Source organism: Hydra viridissima, unplaced genomic scaffold, assembly GCF_058129835.1.
Source record: "Hydra viridissima isolate aposymbiotic clone 2 unplaced genomic scaffold, HvirCarnegie_v1 scaffold_3, whole genome shotgun sequence".
NCBI classification, from domain to species: Eukaryota; Metazoa; Cnidaria; class Hydrozoa; order Anthoathecata; family Hydridae; genus Hydra; species Hydra viridissima.
Window position 1 is genome coordinate 6585831 of NW_028324302.1, and position 14098 is coordinate 6599928.

Sequence of the window (14098 nt, forward strand, 5' to 3'; positions counted from 1 at the left end):
TTGTATAAAAGTTAAAGTTTTCAAAAATCTTATGCTATTATAATGATATTTGCATCTATAATTTTTTTTTTTAATTAAATATATTAAGTAGTTTAGCTATATTAATTGCTTATACAGCTTTGTTGCACATAATCACTTCTTAGAAAAGTATTTCAATTTAATGACTTTTGTCAATTATTCATTTTTTAGATGAAGTAATAACAGCAGTATTACTGATGGAAAGCATTCAAGCAGTAAAAAAAGAAGAAGAAAAATTGAAGAACAAATATGTTTGCTATAAAACTTCTATTTCACAAAGTCTTGATGATTTGATTGAAGAAATTAATGTTTTTAAACAAAGTCTCAATGAGGGTATTAGCTTTTTTATATATGTATATTTTTACAGTTAAAACAGAAATTAACTCTAAGAGTAGTTTTTGAGTAAACTTAAAAAATTTAAACAAACGTGTTAAAACTTAGATTAATTTCAAAAAATTTCCTTTTTCTTAAAACTTCAATTTTAGTTTTTTTTTCATTACCAATCACAGTTTTACAAATTTTTTTAAGTTTCAGAAATGCATCGTTTCTTAATGAATTTTGCTGAATTCAAGTTTATTAACTTTACTTTTTTTTATGGAGAGTTTACATTTTTCCAATTATTGGTAATATATAAAAAATGTGCCAAATCTTAGGTATGTATAAAACCATATACTTTTATTAAAATAATGGCAACAGTGAGTAATGAAATAATCTATTTTACATATTGATCAAGAAAAATAAAATAAGTAAACAAGATAGAAACTACTTTCATGTCATCACATTTTGACTATTGATGGTGATTGTAGATACATTTTGAAAACTCTTTCAAATTTTCATGTTTCTTTAGTTGTAACTGTATAAGCAACTGGGGCTGAAGGTAGCTTATGCAGTAATACAGATTTAAGACTTGTCTTGAAAACTTCAAAAACAACCTCTATTCATCCAAGAATATAGTTTATGTTGATGGCCAGCATATAGTTTATGTTGATGGTCCCATTTGAAGGCCAAGCTGAGGACATTTTGTACAAAGATCTTTATCAATATTTTTATCAAAGTTACACTCATTATCCAAAGTGTTATTAGAAGAAGCTGAAATGCTTTCAATTTCTGCTACAACTGTAATTTCTGGTCTTGTTTTTTTTTATTCTGACAGCTATATTACATGTTGCATCCTTTCCTTTGATTTTTTGTTCATCTGTAAATAGACATTTATACATAGGATCCAGATAAGCACTGGCAAGCATTACTTTATTTGTTATTATATTTATCTCTCAATTGCATTGAATTTTAATATATTTAGTTATGATGACATCATTTTTTATTAGATAAGAAATAGAAAAGAGCTTCCATTTCTTAAAAAACTGTCCAAGAGTTAAATCTTTACTTTGATTTATGGCCTCACACCACATCTGATAATGAAACTTGTGAATTTGCCATTTCAGAAAGAACAGCTTTTAGCTTTAACAAGCATTGAATTGTTATGCACATATTCACATACACACAAAAAAGTTGTGTGTGCATGCTAATTAACTTATGTTTATAACTAATTGTAAAAAGTTAGTAACTTACATTCTAGTTTACACTTTACAAATATTAACAACTTAAGGGAAGCTATAATAAGTAAAAAAGGTATTTGGTTATTTTTGTTGTGTTAAAAACTGATTTAAAGAGTAGTTTACTTAAAAACTACTCTCCAAACAGTTCTTTTTTTAGCTATATATTTTTATGAAGTGTAATGTGTTTTTTATTGGTTGTAATGTGTTTCTTATTGGTTGTAATGTGTTTCTTATTGATTGTAATGTGTTTTTTTTATTAATTGTAATGTGTTTTTTTTATTAATTGTAATATGTTTCTTGATATCTTGGTGAAGTTCCTTCAACTTATTTCTTATTTGTTTAGTCACTGACACCAGTTTGTTTTTAACTCCTTTGCAAACTCATTTACTTGCCTCAAGTGCCAAAAAAGTAAAAGATGTCACTAAAAAGGTTGCCTTGGAACATAAAGAGTTGCATGTATTTGTGTCAAAGATAGGAAAAGTTATTGATAGAGTGAGTTTTCACTTTTTTATGTACATTAACAAGAACTTTAATTACCATCATTATTACTTTTTCTTTGATATTCTTCAATTTTCCTTACACTTTTTTCCCCCTTAAATATATCTTTTATTTAACTATGACTGTAATGTATGTAAAGAGTTTTATTTAAAAAAAATTATTGTGAAGTTGTTGGAAAAAAATGTTTTAAGATTTATTTGTAGAATTTTTCATCTGACTTTTCTGGTTTAACGCAAGAAGGAATATTTAATGGTCAATCAAGGGAACTTTTAAATGAAGCAATTGCAGAACATCTCTTGAGACAAGGGAGAGTTGATATTGCTGAAACTTTTATAAAGGTAGTCTGCTGTTTTTTTCTTCTACCTAAGTGTATTTTTAAACTTAAATAACCTTGCTTTCTCTCAAATGTTACTTTTTTCACATGCTTTTATCAAATCTTGTTACAAGGAATCTGGTATTACCATGGAAGCTGAGCACAAAGATTCTTTTACCAACCTCAATTACATGTTAAATGAGTGTAAAGAAAAAAGGCTTGACTCTGCTTTGCTGTATGTTTTTGTTTATTTGGCAGGAGAGGTTTGGAAATAATAAATGCTATTTGCTAAATAGGCTCAACAAGTAAAATAAGTTTTCAGTAAAAATATTGTATAAAGAAATCTTTACTTAACATATTTCATTTTAAGCTTTGTCTCAGTGAAGAAATTTTTAAAACTCTTATAATAAACATCTGAGGGAAACAATTTTTTTGCAGTTTAATGAATGACATCTTTTTGTCACAATCTCAGGTGGGCATGCAATCACCATGACGAACTTCTAGCAAAGCGAAGCTGTTTGGAGTTTAAACTACATAAACTTACATTCTTAGATTTATTAGAACAGCGACGTTATAAAGAAGCCCTGAATTATTCAAAGATTTTTGCATCTTTTTCAGAGCATGCTGACGGTCAGTATTTCATGTTTTGTTCACTTCTAACTCTATTTTAGTTATATATTTTGTAAGTATATCAATTTTTGAATTTATATTTTTTTATAAACTTTTTTTGAATTCTATTCATTGCAAAGAATTTCAACCTTTGTTTAGAAATTAAACGTTTGATGGGGTGTTTTGCTTTTATAAACCGCGGTCTAGAGAACTCACCTTATGTAGACTTGTTTGATTCTACAGCTTTGGTTGATGTAAGCGATCATCTTGCTAAAGATGTATGCTCCTCCCTAGGTCTCTCTAAGCAGAGTCCCCTAGAAGTCAGTTTAACTGCTGGATGTATTGCTCTTCCGATTCTCTTGCAAATCAGACAGGTGATGCAACAAAGGCAGGTCGAAGGGATGTGGAGTTCAAAAGAAGAACTTCCGGTATCGAAGTTTTGATAGAATGATACATTTTATATATCTAAACTTTTGTAATACCTTTTTTTTTCTTTTTTAATCACAGGTTGGTTAAATGCTAAGGTTTTGTGTTATAATGTTTATTTAAAATTAAATTTTTTATTTGTAAGTAATAAAGTTGGCAATTCAATTACATGGTTTCAAAAGGTTCCGTGCTGTATATTCCTGAACAACTCTTTTGATGATTAATAAATCGATGATTGTTCTTTCCAGGTTGAAATCAATCTGGGTCGTGAATTTCAATTTCATTCTGTGTTTGCTTGCCCAATACTTCGTCAACAATGTGGCCGAAGTAACCCTCCAATGAGATTAGTGTGTGGCCATGTTATATCTAAAGATGCAATGCAGCGTTTGTCTCATGGAAACAAGTAAGTTTTTTTTTAAACTTAAAATAATTCTTTTGAGTTATTTCAAGCATTATTTAAAAACCTTTGTTTAAAAAAAGAATTTTTTATATATTAGTCTTTAAACTTTTTATGTTTTACATTTACTTTTTAAATCATTTTCTATCTGAAGTTAAGGAAGAGGTTAGGAAACAAATTCCCCCTCCTTCCCTCTCCCCTCCCCCTGAAAAAATTTTGATGACTTTTTCTTTTAATTCTGCTCTTTTTTCTTAACTCTTGCTAATTATTTTTAAAAGGTGAGGAATGAAATTATACTGTTAGCCATTATTTACTATCTTGACTGATATAGTGATATTTCTTTTTTCCCCTCCCAATGTTTCTATTAACTTTTATTAAGGTTAAAATGTCCATATTGTCCTCTTGAAATGGATCCGCGTGAAGCAAAGAAGATATACTTCTGAAGTTAAGTGTGATAAGAACCAGGATAATCACTTGGGAAACGCTAAGAGGCAGGATAATCGCTTGGAAAAGTTAACTTGGTGGTTATGGTTACTTCTGAGTCGTACAGAACCCTCTTGCGTGACACAAAGTAGCTGTTAAGTCAGCTTATTGCTAGCTTCATTTAAGTTAAATTGGAACTAAGTACAATCAGAAAAAAGAATAATAAATGCGAGGACTGAACAACTCGAAAGCTTAGACAAAGTTTGTCTTTTCGGTAATAAGTGGAGAAACCGTCTGTTTATCTTAAACAATCAATGCTCAAAAGATAATTTTGCTTATAATTGCAAACATGATGCCTAAAATTAAACTAGCCTTGCTTAGACTAGTTCGGTCCACCTCTCTCGGTATATTAGTTATAAAGTGCATTTTTCAGATTAATTAGGCTCAACGTAAAAAATTTTCTTCTAGAAAGTTCGCATTTTTAAAAAGCGTCTTTATTAGTATTAAAAAATGCTTACTAAAGCAAAATATTCACACTATGAAATTATTCTTTCTCTCTGTATTTTACTAGATTGTGTTACATCTTGCGGCATCTTGTGAACTTACTTTAAATTTAATGACATTTTGTCAAATTTAATGTCAGTTTAATTGAAGGTATAAACATTTTTTTTTTATCCTATCGTAGTGCCTTTATAAAGAATGCCGCAAGGCATTACGGTACGATAATATTGAACATGAAATATTTCGTGGAGGTTTTGTAATACCTTAAAGTTATTTTCTAAAATATTTTACCCAGAAACTAGTCCTATAAGCAATAAGTTCTGGTTGCAGAAACATGGTATATATTTGTGCATAAACAGGTCCTCTATATAAATGTACACAAACAGCTCCTTAACTGGAACTGTCATGCAAAACTAAACACGAAGAAATAAAAATTACTTATCGTAGACTTGTTATCTAAAATTAGTAACGTTGAAACTTGTGCTTCAAAAAAAAAAAAAAAAAAAAATTTAGAGAATTAAAGTTTAATTGATTAATAAATGATTTTATTCTCAATTTTGCACCATCTTGCATTTATTTTTATCTAAAAAAAAAACTTGTTTAATTCAAAATGTGAACTTAATTTGAACATCAAAAATGGTATCAATAGTATTAAACGCAGCAGTTCTTGATGATAAAACCCTATGGGCTTCTGCGAGTTCCCACGTTCGTATTATACCATTTTATTATTTTTATTATTAGAACTTATTTCAATCAATTATGATTAACGCTTATATAGAAATTTTTATTGAAATAACACAATTATTGATATCAATCATGTGAAATCATAAAGTTGTATTACTAAAAACAGAATATTACAATAAAGGAATATAAGATCTATTTATTTACACCAAGGTTGTTTCTACATTGCTTCCTCCAACGCGATGCAAGATGTCAGTTTATGAATGTGAGTTCTTTTGAAAAACGGCCATGAATAGTTGAGTAAGAATTTGTTGCTATGTACACAATAGTTTGGTAAAAAGTTTTAAAAAGAATTTTCTCGAAAAACTTAAAACACTCCATGTTTAAAACTACACGCAACCTTGTTTTGAAAACTTGACAATTCAGAGCTGAAAACTATAAAGATTTGATTTTTTTTTGCTAATTATGATTGTCTTTTTTTCAAGTATATATATATTTTTTTTTTCATTTTTGTGTTAAGACCGCATTTAGAACAGTCAATCAGAGCTGTATACAATAGGCACTCCATGGCCGTAGACAAGTGGGGGCTTGAGGGGGCTAAGCTCCCACACCTTTCGATTTGTATTGGACTTGCTACAACTAATAAAAAGTTGTTTTGTTCATGTAAGGCGTTTTTAGGAATCATTATCAGAAATCAGGAAGTTGATAAAACTTCTAATACCAGCAAAAAAACGCCATTAAAATATAGATCAGAAATAGAAACCAAATATACACACACACAAAAACTGATGAACTTAACATAATAGATAAAGCCAATAATTTTTGAAGCCGAAGTGAAAGCAGAAAAACTGTATTTGGACAATTTGAAAAAAATCTAGAAACTGCTGTAGTTTTTATAAAATTCTTATACTTTATAAAACTTGAAGTTTTTAAAAGTAGCCAAAATTTGGTTTCTGTTTCTGATCTATACTTTAATTTCCGAATCACGTACGCATTCGTAAATTCGTAAATTTTTAGGCCGAACTTTACTTCATATTATTAAAAATATTTTTAGGTAAAAATTTACTTAAAGACCTTCAAGATATCACATTAAAAAAGTTAGTGTAATACATACAGTATAGGCGTTACTACAGAGTTCCGAAGAGTTTTATTGTTAAGAGACATGTTATTTGCGTCTCTACTCTTTCTAGTTCCCCTCCCCCCTCCCCCCCCCAGATTAAAAAAGTTGTCTACGGCCATGCACTCTAACTGAATACTTCAAAGATAAAAATAATTATTCAATGACCTTTATAGAATTACCTGAAGATTTTGGACTCGTTACCACTTTTGGGCTTTGGAAAAGAAATCCAGCAAAATCTCCTCTCAAGGTTCTAGTAAATTTATGCACTTATTGCAGTAATATAGCAGGTCCATAACAACTAGAAAAAAAAAATCAATGCTGAATTTAATTGTGCATATTTATTAAAAAATTCGATGCAAAATTCGATTATAAAAACTTTCGATGCTGAAATTTTCGATTTTAAATTCAATTCAATAGTTTCATTTTAAAGCTTTTAAATCTTTAAAAAAGTTTAACTTAGTTTTTTTAATTTTTTTTAATAATAAATCACATGTGACACTATAATGAGCTTGTATGTAAATCTATCCCTAACGAGCAATGTTTGCTTTACAGAGTGTTATCAATATCATTACTACTACTAATAAAGATTTAATAAGAATCGGCCGCTGCAATTCTAATATTTCGCATATATTCTTAAATGACGTCAAATTAAAAGTTACTAACGATTATTACGAAAATTACTGATCATTATCACTGCCATTATTACGAAGATGATATTCATGCAAATTGGTTTAACGCTGATTTTTCTTTCTCTTTATTGCGCATCAAGTATGGCTATTGAAGAAAAGGTGCATTTTTTAAAATATATTCAAAATAATTTCTGAGTTTCCATTTTGTAGTTAATCATTGAGTAAAAAGTAAATGTATTCGCTCAACGAATGCGAACTTAATGCAGATGTCAAATCTTGATCAATTAAATTTTAAACCTTAATTTTTCACTCTGCTGCAATGTTTTCTAATATTTTATCAAGTTTTACTCTTTTTGGTATGAACATGAATTACCTTATTAGTAAAACCTTTCTTAAAAATATGACCGTATTAACTTCGGTTAAAAATTTCATTGAGCGGAATAAAAAAAAAAAAAAAAAGAAACGGGATTTGTACGTCAGAACCGTGTTAACGATGCTGATCCACTAGGCACATTAAAAACATCGTGAATAATACTTGAAGCTATTAGGTGTTCCTGATGTCTACTATAGTTGGATTTATTACATCAGTTAATGGCATGCAAAAGTTATTGCAAAACTATTTTAAATGTTCATATTTGCCAAAAAATGATTTTCTTACTTTTTCATCATTTTATTCTCGCAGATCAAAACACTGTGATGAAAATTTTTTTTATAATAAGAGAACGACAACTTTAATGAAAACACATAAAAAAGCTGTAAATGCTTTTAGTCAACTAAGTCGAAAGTATATAACCACCACAGTTTCGTATCTAACAAACGCAGAAGTATCAACATCACCAAATAAATCATTACCCAGTTTAAATAAAGAAGATTCCAAATTTCCAACGATTCTTGATAATAAAAACAAAATATTTGTTGGAGCTAAAAACTTAGATTATGACAAAAACCGTTTAAAAAGGCTGTTTTCAAAATTTGGATCAATTCATTCGGTGTTAGTCCCTAAACTAAAAGTTTATAATGAAAGTCCTAGTGATGATCAAACATACCGCTATGCATTTATTTTTTACAATCATGAAAGTAGTGCAAGGAAAGCTGTACTAGCAGGCTCAATTTCAGATGTAGCTAAAAATATTGAAATTGAAATTAAAGGTACAAATGTGGACCCAGAAATTCTGCGCTCAGTAATAATTCATGATCTTCCTGATTACATAAAAGCAAAGGATATTTTTAATCATTTCAAAGCCTTTGGAGAAATAGAGTTAGTTAACTTTGTGTACAATGCCACCTTAAATGTGTCTGGGGTTGTTAAAAACTTTGCTCTTATTGTTTTTAAAAATAAAGAAGATGCATCAAAGACTGTTGAAACTATTCATATCATTGATTCTGTAAGATACTTAGTAACTGCAGCCTCAAAAGAAGGTAAGCAGCGTAAAGACAGGTGTCGTAAAGTGCTTGTTAAAGGAATACCTCTTTCAGAATGTGATTTGTCAGTACTTAAAGAATACTTCTCAAAAATTGCACCTTTACAAAAAGTATTTATATTAAGGGATAGTACCACAAATATGCCAAATGGAACTGCTTTAGTTGAGTTTTTATCACAAGACGGAGCACAAAAAGTAGAAGATATGGTTCATGAAATTGCTGGCGTAAAAGTTCTAGTAAAAGCATTGGGATGGTCTAACATGAATTTGAATAGAAATTTCTATTCATTAGAAAGAGACACATCTATTGAAAAATTTGAGAAATAGTTTAAAGATTTTTTTTTATGAAAGAGAAAAATTCTTTATAGTACTTTAGCTTTTAAAAGTGAAACTGCTGTTTATATAAAATGAAAAAAAATTGTATTAAGTAGTTTATACATGATTCAATTTGCAAAAAGTATCAATATATCAGCAAATCAAAGTTAAAGAAACTTTTTTTTCTTTGCAAATTAAATTTAGTTTTCTAAAGATTGAGTCTATAAAACTCCAAATGCTCTGGGTTCCTAATACAACTTTATGTTGCAATATTTATATTGCAAATGAATAAGATATGTTACATAATTAAACTCTATGTTGACCATAAAGTAATACTTTTAGAAGAAGTATTTTATTGTAATTTAAAGATAATATCCTTTTTAAATGAAGCACCTTATTTAATCTCAATATAATTAGATCTTTTCATTCTACGTGTAATCATGAGGATTCATATAGTATTAGAATCATTTCTACAGAAAGTAAAAGTTTTATTTACCATTGAAAAAAATATTCAGTAGTTAGTGAAGTATTTCCAGATCTGATGTAGTTGACTCTGATAAATGAATCTTTTTCATGTATTCTTACTCATTTGATATATGTACTTATCATTGTATTTGATAGATTGCTGTCTAGAAAACGTTTTATTGTGAAAGTGATAAACACACAAACAAGAATCATCCCCAATGCCACTTTAACCTTGCTAGTAGCAAACTTGAAGGCTTTTTATTTTATTGCAATATTTTTATTTCCAAAATAAATTACATTTAATGTTTAAACTTTAAAAATAACTAAAATTAGCTGTTCAGTAATTTAAACAGCAGTTTGTTATACAAAAAATCAAGTGGTTCGACTTTCCCAACAAAAGGTAGAGACTTAATTTTCCATTTTTTTAAAAAAGGGTGACGGCGTTCGATTCCGACCAACATTTCGTTTTGCAGGTGAAATTCCCTTTCAAAAATCAAATGGGAATCAACAAAAGTTGCCTGTCAGTATGGATGAAATAAAGGATATGCTGTCTGAGTACGCAAAAGTTGTTAATTCAGAGCAAAATACAGAAACAGGTATAAACAGATTTAAGCCTAGACGTGGATTTATTGATCTTATGATTTTTGACATAACATGACTCAATTCGTTTTAAATCTTTTAACCTGATCAAAAAAAGGTTGTTCGGATTAATTAGGTAATAAAAGTATTAGCATAATTAGATTACCTGAAACAATAATTATGAAGAATAAGAATATATTTAAAAAAGTAGCTTTCAGCATCAAAATCTTTAAAAATGCTCCCATTGCTTTTTTCTAGTCGCTCCAGTTATTTTTCAAAACCTTGATGTAATACAAGATGAACGAGACGAAGAATCAATGAAGAATGTTTTCGATATCGTAGATGACGAAGTTAATGATTTGGCCGAAAAAAAAATCCTGCTAAAACAAATCAAAGAGCGAACACCGCCCCAGTTGCAGCTGAAAAAGACTGAGATACGCAAGTAATATAAATCTACTTGATTGTCTTGTATAATAAATTGGCTTCATGCTCATTAGAAGCAAATAACCTTTTGAATATTTTTTAATTAGAAAAGTTGTACAGGAAGTCGCCAAAAAGATGTTTCCGACTAATTCTCAAAACGAGATGCTAGCGGTAAGAGCCCTTATGAATCTGGAGCCAGAGCAAATATTCAATTCAGCTCGACATTGGGGGGTGATTGTTCCTAAGAAAACTGCTACCTCGGGTGAGTGTTTATGCAACAATACCAATTTACTTAATGGTTCTTAATCGAAAAGCTTTAAAAGTTTTGACGTATCACGTCTTGTTAAAATTGATGTCATGGTTTGTTTATATTTTAGGGGACAACCTCTCTATGCAACATCGAAGTAGAAGAGATTTAGGGTATGAATCATCGTACCAAACATTAGCAGATTATGCCAAAAAAGAGGATCCGATTGTAGACAAGCAACCAAATAAGCCGACAACAATTGAGCGCTTGTTAATTCGTGACGCTCTGCAGCGAAGTAAGAATTAACTTTAGAACTACTCAAAGCTCGATGTTTGTAGGTCCTTGCAAAAAGTGCACCCAAATAAATGTGTATTTGAATTAATTTTATTTAAGGCTTTGTACGTCCACCCTTCATGAATCCAACAAATATTGAAGAAAGTAATAATGTTGGAAATTTTGAGGTTCATAGATGGGGAGAAACGCAGAAGAACGTTAAAAAATCTCAAACAGGTGATCTTTATACATCTGAAGGAAATAGACTTGCTTTTGATAAGTCCGCACAAAATATTCTAGCTGGGGATAAAAGTCAAAATTATAAAGAAAGCGTCCCTTCTCAATCCAGCGACCGTTTCGACGGCAACATTCAAAATTCATTATATAATCTGCAAAACGGGATGCTAGAGGATCCGCTCCGAAAGAAGTTTATCTATACCCAAAATATCAAATTGAAAAATGATTTCGCAAAAATACCTACGGAACATGCTACAAGCATTGGAATGGATGAACACTTTTTTCAAGAGCCCTCCAATATGCACCAAGTTGACAATGAACGCAATATTAAAGATCAATATCGATTTCGCACTGTTTCACCGACTAAAGATTTTTTAGAAAGACAAAACTCTGAAGAATACTCACAAGAAAATACGGATGAGCAAAAATCTAGGTCCGGAATAATACCATACTCCAAGTTTAATTCTAACGAGCATTATCTTAAAAGAAAGAACGATCAAAGTTTACGACATTACGAAGATCTGGATTTACCAAAACGAAAAAACGAAATAGAATATGAAAACCTTTTAAATGCAGACGGAGAAGGAAAGAATAACATAAGAAACGACGAAGCTATGAACTATAGAACATACGACTACAATAATCACCCGTCTTTTGCTCAGAAAGAGATAGGAGAGCTTAACGTGAAGGAAGCTTCAAATATTCAAATGAATAGAAAATTAGAAGGGAAAACTTGGAACACCAATAAGTTTAATGATAAATATGGATCTCAACAAATGTATGTAACTAATGAAAATCCATATAAAAGTTCCAAAAATAATCAAGAAATTAGAGAAACATATGAGGACGGAAAATTAGGGCTGCAAAAAACCGAGCAGGGACCTTTTTATGATGGAACCGACAAGGAATATTAAAAATAAATCCGATCGTTAAAATTTTGTAAAACAGTTGTTACTTTTGTTGCAATAAAAAGATTATTTAAAAATATTTTTTTCTAAAAAATAGTTCAAGATTCTAGAAAAATGGTAGTTTCGTTCTAAACAACCTTTGAGTTTCAGATTAAAGTAGAAAACTGTATAAAAATAACAGTTCGAAGGTCGAAAGTTCAAAGCAATTTGTCAAGCAAAAATAACCAAAGGTTCGGCAATCTAAACGAGTCGAATTAAAACTAGTTTTAGCAACCTATTTTGCAAATGTAAACAAACTAAGTGAGTTTGTTTTACAACCAGAAAATATCTTAACAAATCTTGATACAAAGCAAAGTAACATTTTTGAGAACAAAGTTCCGAAGAAAAAAAATGTTTATTTTCTAATAATTTTATTTTGAAAATTTTAAAGTTATAATGCAATCATAGTTCCTTAGATACAAGGTCAGTATTATCTGTTAGCTCCTTTATATAAGGTCAGTATTATCTGTTAGTCGCACTTGTTGCCGGACCTTGAGTTGATTACGATAAAGTTTTAAGGGAAATCGTTTATACCAAATCTGGAGCTGAACCTAAATTCTTCACTAAAAAAGTTCACTTAGCTAAGCTAACTTTCAGTAATGTAACCCTATATTCCTCATTTTCAAAAAAGTTGTTCAAATTTTGAATATGCTTTGAAACTGATTAAACCTTTCTTCAACAGGAAATATAGAATGGTCCATCATCTGAGTGATCCATCCTCTGAGTGATCCATCCTCTGAATGGTCCATCGATGCATATCTGATGAAATTCGTCAGATATCGCTAGGGATGATGATCAGGTGTGATTGTACTTTTAAGACTGAAATATAATTAAATGTTTGAATAATTCGACTTCTTTTGTTCCTTCTTTAGGCATCTCCTATTCTTCTTTAGGATCATAAGTAATCTCAAAATGATCTGTCATCATAAATAATCTTTATCGTTTGCATCCTATGTTAGAGGGGTTGATAGGGTTTATTGAAACGCAAAATAAAAGTATAATGCAAAAAGCAAGGGTGAAGCCTAAGAGTGGCTATGGTTGCCACTATAGCATCATCAGAAGGAACTTTTGTAAAATAAAGAATTAATACTTTAACAAACATTATCAAATTAACTAACATTTTTCATGAAATCAAATCTTTCAAACAAAAACGGAAACCTTTTACTCACTTAATGACAAACAGGGCTGTCATCCATATAAATTTATAAAAGTGTTGGTAACATCTGCAAGTTAACATGACTAAATATTCGTAGTGTAAAAGTTTCGGAATTTTTTTAATCGGACTTATTAATTGCATCGGCGTTTGTAGTAGCTGTTTAAAAAATTATTGCTAGATCGTTAAAACGTTTAGCGTCGGGTGAAGCTGTCGGACATAAAGCATGCTTACATTGTATCGTATATCAATAAATACTAAAATGGTCGGCATTAAAAGCAGCAGCGGTCCTACTAGGAAAGCAATTCTGAAATAGTAACAGCGGGTAGCGCGTTTCGTAATTTATCTGGGGTTACAGATCATAAATTAATTTTTATTCCGAGCCCGTTCAGCCCGTTTAATTCTTAAATAACCAAAAGAACAAAGAAAAGTAATCCGCAGTGGAAATTTAAATATTCTTAAATGCTCAGATGTTATTTGATGTTTATTAACACAATTTTAATATGAGTATCGAAAGAGTTTTCATGGTCGTTTGTAAAAGTTTGTTTGAAACGATATGCGGCTGTTTTTTTTTCTTGTTCCTTTACTTTGTTATCCATTCTTTTGAAAACGCTACTCTTGAAACAAAATATCAAGTTTTTGTGTATCACTGGCATTAAAGTTTTTGAAGGAATTTTACCAAAGAATATATATATATATATATATATATATATATATATATATATATATATATATATATATATATATATATATATATATATATATATATATATATATATATATATATATATATATATATATATATATATATATATATATATATATATACATATACATATACATATACATATACATATATTCATTCTA

At 29.6% G+C, this 14098-nt stretch overlaps 3 protein-coding genes across 4 annotated transcripts; all 3 read left to right on the forward strand.

The window, feature by feature from the left end:
• The first annotated feature begins 34 nt into the window (after nt 1-34).
• LOC145180484 (E3 ubiquitin-protein ligase RMND5A-like) lies at nt 35-4998 on the forward strand. Its single transcript, XM_090081444.1, has 8 exons — nt 35-351; nt 1918-2066; nt 2276-2410; nt 2520-2620; nt 2858-3015; nt 3154-3422; nt 3669-3823; nt 4197-4998. The coding sequence occupies exons 1-8, from the start codon at nt 216-218 to the stop codon at nt 4258-4260; spliced, it is 1167 nt and encodes a 388-aa protein (XP_089937570.1). The 5' UTR covers nt 35-215; the 3' UTR covers nt 4261-4998.
• Nucleotides 4999-5641: 643 nt separating this feature from the next.
• On the forward strand, nt 5642-12116 carry LOC145180634 (uncharacterized). 2 transcript variants are annotated; one of them, XM_090081442.1, is made up of 6 exons: nt 5642-5687; nt 9806-9968; nt 10210-10393; nt 10482-10636; nt 10752-10916; nt 11015-12116. In XM_090081442.1, exons 1-6 carry the CDS (start codon nt 5682-5684, stop codon nt 12043-12045), a joined length of 1704 nt encoding a protein of 567 aa, XP_089937568.1. In that variant the 5' UTR covers nt 5642-5681; the 3' UTR covers nt 12046-12116. The 2 variants fall into 2 exon arrangements, with proteins under 2 accessions (XP_089937568.1, XP_079911679.2); XM_080055553.2 differs by lacking the exon at nt 5642-5687 and adding an exon at nt 6944-7330.
• On the forward strand, nt 7640-9083 carry LOC149890775 (polyadenylate-binding protein 4-like). The gene has a single exon (XM_090081443.1). It carries the CDS (start codon nt 7729-7731, stop codon nt 8917-8919), a length of 1191 nt encoding a protein of 396 aa, XP_089937569.1. The 5' UTR covers nt 7640-7728; the 3' UTR covers nt 8920-9083.
• Nucleotides 12117-14098: the final 1982 nt, after the last annotated feature.